This window comes from Bos indicus x Bos taurus, chromosome 8 (genome assembly GCF_003369695.1).
Source record: "Bos indicus x Bos taurus breed Angus x Brahman F1 hybrid chromosome 8, Bos_hybrid_MaternalHap_v2.0, whole genome shotgun sequence".
NCBI lineage: Eukaryota > Metazoa > Chordata > Mammalia > Artiodactyla > Bovidae > Bos > Bos indicus x Bos taurus.
In genome coordinates this window covers 52,223,045-52,232,055 of record NC_040083.1, presented here as the reverse complement: position 1 = coordinate 52,232,055, position 9,011 = coordinate 52,223,045, and the positions used below count along the sequence as shown (strand labels likewise).

Sequence of the window (9,011 nt, the reverse complement as noted above, 5' to 3'; positions counted from 1 at the left end):
AAGTGAAGAGGAACTAAAAAGCCTCTTGATCAAAGTGAAAGTGGAGAGTGAAAAGGTTGGCTTAAAGCTCAACATTCAGAAAATGAAGATCATGGCATCCGGTCCCATCACTTCATGGGAAACAGATGGGGAAACAGTGGAAACAGTGTCAGACTTTATTTTTTGGGACTCCAAAATCACTGCAGATGGTGACTGCAGCCATGAAATTAAAAGACCCTTACTCCTTGGAAGGAAAGTTAGGACCAACCTAGATAGAGTATTCAAAAGCAGAGACATTACTTTGCCAACAAAGGTGTCTAGTCAAGGCTATGGTTTTTCCAGTGGTCATGTATGGATGTGAGAGTTGGACTGTGAAGAAGGCTGAGCGCAGAACAATTGATGAGTTTAAACTGTGGTGTTGGAGAAGACTCTTGAGAGTCCCTTGGACTGCAAGGAGATCCAACCAGTCCATTCTGAAGGAGATCAGCCCTGGGATTTCTTTGGAAGGAATGATGCTAAAGCTGAAACTCCAGTACTTTGGCCACCTCATGTGAAGAGTTGACTCATTGGAAAAGACTCTGATGCTGGGAGGGATTGGGGGCAGGAGGAGAAGGGGATGACAGAGGATGAGATGGCTGGATGGCATCACTGACTCGATGGACGTGGGTCTGGGTGAACTCTGGGAGTTGGTGATGGACAGGGAGGCCTGGCGTGCTGTGATTCATGGGGTCGCAAAGAGTAGGACACGACTGAGCGACTGAACTGAACTGAAAGTAAAATGATGACTATATAAAGTTTGGACAGAATTTCATACACGTTTGTAGAGAAAAGTAAGAGAACAATTAAAACTTCTATCTCAAGAATAAGAGGATGTGTCTTGTGAGCAACCCAGAAACTATTTCCAGAGGTAATGTTTATAGTTCCAAGAGTCTGAAGGCCCAGAAAATTGCAGTTCGGTAGAGATCAAGTCTTTATCAAGCTTTTAAAGTTCCTCAGAGAGACCAGGAGATCAAGAGGGAGAGTGGGTAGACAGCCCTGTCCTTATCAAAAAAAATTGCATCGCTGTAACCTTCCGCTAGTCTCTGGGATTGCAGGTTTACAGATCAGGGCACACTCCCTGGAGCTTGAAGAAGTGAAGTGAAGTGAAGTCGCTCAGTCGTGTCCGACTCTTTGGGACCCCATGGACTGTAGCCTACCAGGCTCCTCTGTCCATGAGATTCCAGGCAATAGTACTGAAGTGGATTGCCTTTTCCTTCTCGAGCTTATCTTCCCGACCCAGGGATGGAACCCAGGTCTCCATGCTGATGGAACCGCATTGTAGACAGACGCTTTACCGTCTGAGCCACCAGGGTAACTTCAGATCGTGGACAAGTGGTCTAGAGAAGAGGATCACTTCCGGTAGGTAGTCGTGAAAACCCCAATGAAGAGGTGATTTCCGAGTTGAAATCTTTGAGGTTTATAAAGTGTTTAAAGAGCGACTGATTGATGAAGAGCAATCTAGCAGTTGTCAAGGCGCTAAAGAAAGTTTCTCTTTGGCGTCAAATCATAATGAAAAGGAAAAGGGGGTAAGAAACACTTAGGAGTGTCCGAGAATAGTGCTTTTCACAGCCCTGAGGCTGAAAAAAACGTGTCTCTGCCTCAGATCCCAACGCCAGGGATACACCCGAGGAACGGCAAAGCAGCCATTCCCCATCTACGGCTGGGGGCGGGGCTACGGAAGCCGAACGGGCGCAGGGGCGCTCTGCTGGAACAGTGTGCGCAGGCCCGGGGCACTCGGTGGGCTGGGGTGCCTCCGGCGCCGGCCCGCCTCTGCCGCGCTCCCCGCCCACACCCGTACTTAGTTCCGCAGTCGCCGGCTTCCCGGAGCCCAGACGCAGCCTCTGAGTCGTCCGGTACCTTCTGTTGGGTCAGCGGGCGTGAGACTCTCGCGGCGGCGTGTAGTCCGCACCGCTCGGCCGTTGGGCACCCTTCCGCTCGCCCGCCCGGCGGGCCGGCCGAGCTCCCTCACGTGTCTCCCGGCTGGTCCGGGGGTCAGGGCACCGCCTCCACGGCGGCCCCGCCGGACTCGAGGTCGGGGCCGCAGCCCGAACCTGAAGCGGACGGCGTCATGAGGCAGCTGCCATACTTCTGCCGCGGCCAAGTGGTGCGGGGCTTCGGCCGCGGCTCCAAGCAGTTGGGCATCCCTACAGGTGAGCGCAGGAGAGCGCGGAGTCCCCGAACCGCCCTTGGATGGGTCACCTGGGAGCGGAGCTGGGACATCAGCCGGGGGAGCTCCAAGCTGGGTCGTGGGACTACGGGCAGGGATGACACTTTCCTCCACCCAGGTACCCCTTTGTTGAGGCAGAAGACCTTTGGTCGGGCTGATGGAGCGCGTCCTTGCTCGTGGCTCAGAGCTCACCCGGCTTGTGGTGTGGTGACCTCAGAAAGCTGAAGCTGAGTTTCAGGATCCCCCTTTCCCGCCTCCCAGTCCAGCTGTGATCAAGCCGCCAGGCGTGGCGCCTGTTTTCCCCTTTAGAAAATGTAATGTGGGCCAGATAGGCTAAATTCTTAAGCCAGCAGTATGGTTTTCTTTCTTTAAATACGTTAGTAAATTGTGTCCAAATGACGACACAGGCACTTGAATGAGAACCAGGTATCATTTTGATCTTTCTACCTTAGTTTTCGTAGTTAGGACCTGAAGGTATGCTTAATCATCCTTAAAAGTACATTCCCGGGCTGCCTTTAGGCCTGTTAAAGTAGTCTTTGAGCTTGGGGCCTAGGCATGTGTATTTCAAAAAATAAGAATCTTCTCAAGAGATTCTGAGCCTCTTTAAGAAAGACCAGGGCTAAAAATCCAGCTGTTCCTGTATTTGTTTTCTTCTCCTACTGTGAGACTTTACATTTTTTGATACACTTATATAACCTGGTACCTTACACACTTATAATATGGTACTTTTTTCCTAACCAGTTGGTATGAAGAAGAGAAAGAAATCCTAGCCAGAGTATGAAATGATGGTATTAATAGTCTTAGAGTCCTAGGAATCTTGTTTGATGATTTAGACTAGGCTTTCATGTGACTTATAAATATTGAATATGAAACTCTAAACAGCATATTTTCTTCTATTGTTTAGCTAACTTTCCTGAACAAGTAGTAGATAATCTTCCAGCTGATATATCTACTGGCATTTATTATGGTTGGGCCAGTGTTGGAAATGGAGATGTCCATAAGATGGTGGTGAGCATAGGATGGAACCCATACTACAAGAATACTAAAAAATCCATGGTAAGAATTGTATTTCACTCCATAAATGAGGATGAGATGATGATTTGGAATAATACACAGGTAGAACTCATCAGTGGTGATCACAACAGTAATCCAGATTCTAGAATTTTGGCAGTGTATCTGAAGGGTTTAAAAGTGAAGTATTTAGTTACTATTTGAATGGAATAACTTTTCCATCCTTTCACTTTCAAGCTGTTTGTGTCTTTGGATCCAAAGTGAGTCTCTTATAAGGTATAGTTGGATTTTGTATATTTTTAACTAGGCTGCTAATCTCTGACTTTTGGTTGGAGAGTTTAATCCATTTACATTTCAAATAATTACTAGTAAGGAGGGACTTTTGCTATTTTACTTGTTTTTTTTAATATGCCTTCCAGCTTTTTTGTCCATTGGTTCTTCGATTACGGCCTTGTTTTAGCTGATTTTTTTTTGTAGTAACACGTGTTGATCCCTTCTTATTTCCTTCTGTGTATTTTCTATAGATATTTTCTTTGTGTATACCATGGGGACTGCATTTAACATCCTAAAGTTATAAAAATCCATTTTGAATTTATACCAAATTGGTAGTATACCAAAACTCACAGATTATGTCATTGTGTACCCAATAACATAGATTAATTTTATAAATTACAGAGAAAATAGAAAGTGGAATCACAAACCAAACTACAATAATTAAATTTTATAACTGCCTGTCTATTTACCTTTATTAGAAATAAAAGTGAAATAAAGTTGAGTTTGCCACAGTTAATGTAGGTCATTTACCCTTTAATTATTGCTCACTCTGTTAGGGCTTCCCAGGAGGCACAGTGGTAAAGAATCTGCCTGCAATGCAGGAGACCCAGGTTCAATCCCTGAGTTGGGAAGATTCCCTGGAGAAGGAAATGGCAACCCACTCCAGTATTCTTGCCTGGATAATCCCTTGGACAGAGGAGAATGGCAGGCTATAGTCCATGGGGTCGCAAAGAGTCGGACATGACTTCAGCGACTGAGCATGCACGCACCCTGTTAAGGTGGAACTGCTCACTCTATGATGGTGCTTTCTGATAAAATTGCAGAATGATGCTTTTTCTCATCTTTCAGCCCCCTTTGAGGTTATACATATTCTCCTGTTCTTATCATCAAATTTACACAGCTTTAGTGCATAATCTTCTAGATATGGCTGAATCTTTTGGTCATCTAAATTTCTCTTTGAAGGGTTTATAGAAATCTGTCACAGTTGGAAAGCTAGCTGAAAAAGTACTGGCGTAAGCAGTAGAAGTGGTCCAGGACTACTTAACGTTATGCTCAATGGTCCTCTTATTTTTCAGGATTAAGGGTGTGTTGGCATAGATAAAGAAAAAAATTGATGAAAGAATACAAAATATTTTTCTGTGGAGTGAGGGAGGAAATGAAAGGAAGGGGAGGCTATCCCATGACTAATTTTTCTTATTTAGCTACTCAGATAACAGAACTGTTATTACAGAGCCAGTTAAGGAGTGCCTTCTGTAGTCAGGAGAAACTTAGTTTTCCATTGGTAGGAGGTTCATTTTAGATTTTTTCTTTTTCCTTTTCTTTGCTGATAACAGATGTACATGATGTACCTGTTGAAGTCTTTACTCCTTTTTTAAAAAATGGGATTGTCTGTCTTACTGACTGAAAGAAGTTCTTAATATATTCTGGATCCAGTTCTTTTGTTGGAACTATGTATGACAAATGTCTACTGTGTTGCTTTTTTTTTGTAATTTCATTAATGGAATGGTGTCTTTTGAGAAAGAGTTTCTTTGTTCATTACCTCTTTGATGTATTTGCTCAGTTTTTTTGCCTTAAGAGTCTTATTTTGTTGCGTGTTAACTTTTTCTAAAAACAGCAAATCACACCGGATTTGTGAGATAGCATCTACCTTACTCAGTTATAATGTTTACCTGTAAGGTCAGGGTCAAGAACAGGAGCAATGGAAGAGTTTAGAAAAAACTGCATGTATATTTTAACCTGTCTTTAAAAATTTAAGGAAGGTTGATTGTTTCATTTCAGTGACCCCACCGTAAAAATAAAGATACATTCAATTTTAACATCTTTTAACTGTAGGAAACTCATATCATGCATACTTTCAAAGAGGACTTCTATGGGGAAATCCTCAAAGTGGCCATTGTTGGCTACCTCAGACCAGAAAAGAACTTTGATTCTTTAGGTAAGTTCTTTTTTAGATCTTCTTAGATATTGCTGCAGCCCCTTTTACTGCTTCTCCTAATAATAATCACGGCAGGACAGATTGTATTTGAGCATGTAATATGCCAGGCCTTGTTTTAAGAGCCTTACATGAATCAACTCACTTTATCCCCACAACGACCGCATGAAGTATTATTTAGTCTATTTTGCAGGTGAGGAAATTGTTAGAAAGGTTAAGTAGTTTGCCTGGAGTAACAGTAAGTGATGCAGCCTAGATTCAAACTGACTCTCTCTCTCCAACAGTATGAAGTTAGTGAAATATATTTCCTTTTGTATTTTAAGAACAAGTAAGAATTAATATTGTGAATAATGGGTGCTTAGCAGTACTTGAAGTGTAAGAAACAGTAAATCAGAACATTTAAACTAATTGGTGCTGAGTATCTTATTGTAGTGTGATAGTTTTAATTCTAATGTAGAGTTTCTTTTACAAGTGTAAATATTGAAGAGAACTGATAGTGTTTGTTTCATTTAGTATGTGACTTGTACCTTTTTGCTAATGCCTTTCTCTAAGTAATTGCAAGACGATTAGGGACATCCTTTATGTACCATTGACTTTTACTTAAGTCTAGAAGAAAGGATGAAACAAACATTACTGGGCACCTACCCTGTGCCAGGGACACTGCCAGCTTCTGAGATTTAAGGAGAAGCTGAACAAAGAAGTAGTAAAAAGCACAGCAGCAGTTTTTCATTGTCTTTACCTGGTATATTCTCTCCGCAGAGGCACTTATTTCAGCAATTCAAGGTGATATCGAAGAAGCTAAGAAACGACTAGATTTACCAGAACATTTGAAACTCAAAGAAGACAAATTCTTCCAGGTTCCTAAAAGCAAGATAATGAATGGCCACTGATGGAAAAATCATCTTATTTATTCATTCACTGTTTTCTAATATTTTACTGCTCATAACTCTGCAGTCTCATCTTGGTTATATTTTAAAAAACATTTTCCTACAGCTGTGAATTAATTTAAATAGTGCAATGTAGTTACCATATTATGTTCCAACTGTTCAATTAAACCCATCATGTCACAGTACTAAAAAAGTTTATTTTAAAAAAATCAAGATTTTTATGTAATATGTTGATTAAAATATACCACTAGAAAGGTCTTAAGTATCTTATAATGGAAATGAAATATGTATAAATATGGTTAACAGGCAGGTCATTAGTTTGAGATGAGAACAGTAATTCTCATGGTAAAATTCTAGCATGCGTGTACTTGTATAGCATGCTCTGCTCATCAGAAAGCTTATAAAAGTAACTGTATTAAGCAGAGGTTTGACAGTTCATTATAAACCTAAGGGGAAAATCCAGACTTCATATTTTTTATATTTTGGGCATTTATGTATTATTAAAGACATGAAGACTGGTGAAATTTCATTTTAATTAGTCATTTCCTTTAAGGCCTCAAATCATTGTACTGTGTTCCATTTTTCGTTGCAGCTGCCTCAGTTCTAATTGGTCTAGACTCCCTGCCTTTTATTTGTTTGTTTTTCTTTTAAAACAGTAAAATGGGTCTTTTTCATATCTCTAGGTCTCATTTTTGTGTTGTATAGCACTTCTCTCTTTTTAGGAGTAGGTATTCTTCAACATTTTTCTTTAACCTTTGTTTCCTGTAAACAATGGTCAACATCAGTTTTTCCATTTACAAAATGTAGAGTTTCATCTGCATCTGTATCTGCCATTCCACCCCTTCACTATATGAACAGTGGTGAAGCTGCATCTCTTGTATTTAAGAAAAAAACACCCCAAAACTTCATCTTTAGGTTTTCTCAAAGTTTAAATGAACACACAGCTGTTCATTTATATATACCAGTTTCCTAATGTAAGATACTTATCCCCCCCCCACTCCCCGCCAGAGAAAAAAACTTAAGAGCCAACTGAACTGTGAAGTAGAAAGTTACTTATTTTTAATGTGATTTTATGTTCCTGAGCAAATACAAACTGTTGTAGTTGTGTGCACACATTGTAATTTAAGGCTAAAGAGTGCTTGTGGTTGGGGGGAAGGCATAAATAATAAAGTTTCAGTTAAATAATGTTCATGCTATGCATTTCTTCCTCTTGCTGACTACTAGGAAATGATTCTTAGCCATTTAAGACTTCTGTTTATATCGGCAGAACAAAAACAGATATTTGGGATATTTAGGAAATTGAGACTACAGATTGTTTTGGTTTTTGTAGCACATTGTAATATTGTCCACTTTAACACCAAATTTGGGGAGGGGATTGGGGGCAGAGTATCTGAATGGTAATTTTAAAGATAACTCATCATAAAATCATTTTCTCCTAATCTGTATAAATGAGAGAACTGATTGGAACAAAGCTGTTTATATAATATTTACAGAAACATCTAAAGCTAATGTTGGAGAAGGGGGAAGCATGCGTAAAAGCAGTTGGGTTGTTTTTCATTTTGATGTATGAATTTATGGCAAACAATGTAGTCTGTGTCTTTTTCATTTCTTTATAGAAATACTTAGGAGATGTAATTTAATGTTAGGAATCCTATACTTGAAAGAAGCCTCAATTATCAGTGGCTCTTTGAAACACAGTTAAAAACAACATGGAAAGTGTAAAAACATTTGTGTTTGAATAGCTTGCTGCTGGTTATGTCTTCATTAAGTGTAAAAGTTGTTTGATATTGTCACCTTACGTCTTGTTAAATAACTAGCTTCTGAAAATCATATAGTGTGTGGTTTAGAAGTTAGTTAATAGTGTCTACGTTTTTTTTAAGTTTTATATTAAGTATTTATACATTATAAGAAATTGCAGTAGGGCCTTTTTCGATTAGTCAATGTTTTCAGGCCTTGAAATAAATCTTGACCAAGTGATGTTTCTTCTTTTTCTCTGTGTCAGTTTGGTTTGTCTGTGTGAATTCCTGATTTGTTGGTTGATGGTTATTGGTTACTGTAAGGTGGTTAGAGGCCCTGAATAGTGAGTTACAGGCAACAGTTACAGGGAGAACCTGGTGAGCAGCAGCGGTTCTACAACCAGAGGCCTTGCCTTTAAGGGGCCCTGTAAGTAGGTCTGGATGCTTCCCTGATGGCTCAGCGGTAAAGGATCTACCTGCAGTGCAGGAGACATGAGTTCGATCCTGGGTTGGAAAAATCCCCTGGAAGAGGAAATGGCAACCCACTCCAGTATTCTTGCCTAGAAAATCCCATGGACAGAGGAGTCTGGTGGGCTACAGTCTGTGGGGTTGGAAAGTCTGACACGACTGAACACACACGCACTCAAGTAGGTCTGAGTATCTTTCCATATCTTCTGCTTCAGAACAGTTCTGTAACCCTCATGACTTGCCATCAACCCCACAGCAGTGAATTGGGACTCTTGCCTATCTCTACTATATGCAGAAATTCACAGATGCTCTTTGAACACTTCATCACCAGTGCTGTCAATTATGGAGGCTTAAAGGCTTGCAGTTAGAGCTGTTTACATGGTTCTGATCAGGGAGATGTAAGCAGTAGTCTACTTGGAATTTATGAGGACAGCTCCGCTTTCCCTGGTGAAAGTGCTAGCCTTTTCCTGTTCTCTTCCTTGAAAAACGGACAGGGGCTGGTAGAGGAGAAGCAATCT

The 9,011-nt window shown here is 40.8% G+C and overlaps 1 protein-coding gene across 1 annotated transcript; it reads left to right on the top strand.

Annotated features, from left to right (window-relative positions):
- Positions 1-849: 849 nt before the first annotated feature.
- Positions 850-8,272, top strand: RFK (riboflavin kinase). The gene is made up of 5 exons (XM_027550205.1): positions 850-858; positions 1,622-2,168; positions 3,090-3,241; positions 5,303-5,405; positions 6,162-8,272. The coding sequence occupies exons 1-5, from the start codon at positions 850-852 to the stop codon at positions 6,290-6,292; spliced, it is 942 nt and encodes a 313-aa protein (XP_027406006.1). The 3' UTR covers positions 6,293-8,272.
- The last annotated feature ends 739 nt before the right edge of the window (positions 8,273-9,011 follow it).

Coding starts and splice junctions, on each gene's coding strand:
- RFK (XM_027550205.1), top strand. Junction 2,169..3,089: donor GCAGTTGGGCATCCCTACAG/GTGAGCGCAGGA, acceptor TCTATTGTTTAG/CTAACTTTCCTGAACAAGTA. Junction 5,406..6,161: donor AAAGAACTTTGATTCTTTAG/GTAAGTTCTTTT, acceptor TTCTCTCCGCAG/AGGCACTTATTTCAGCAATT.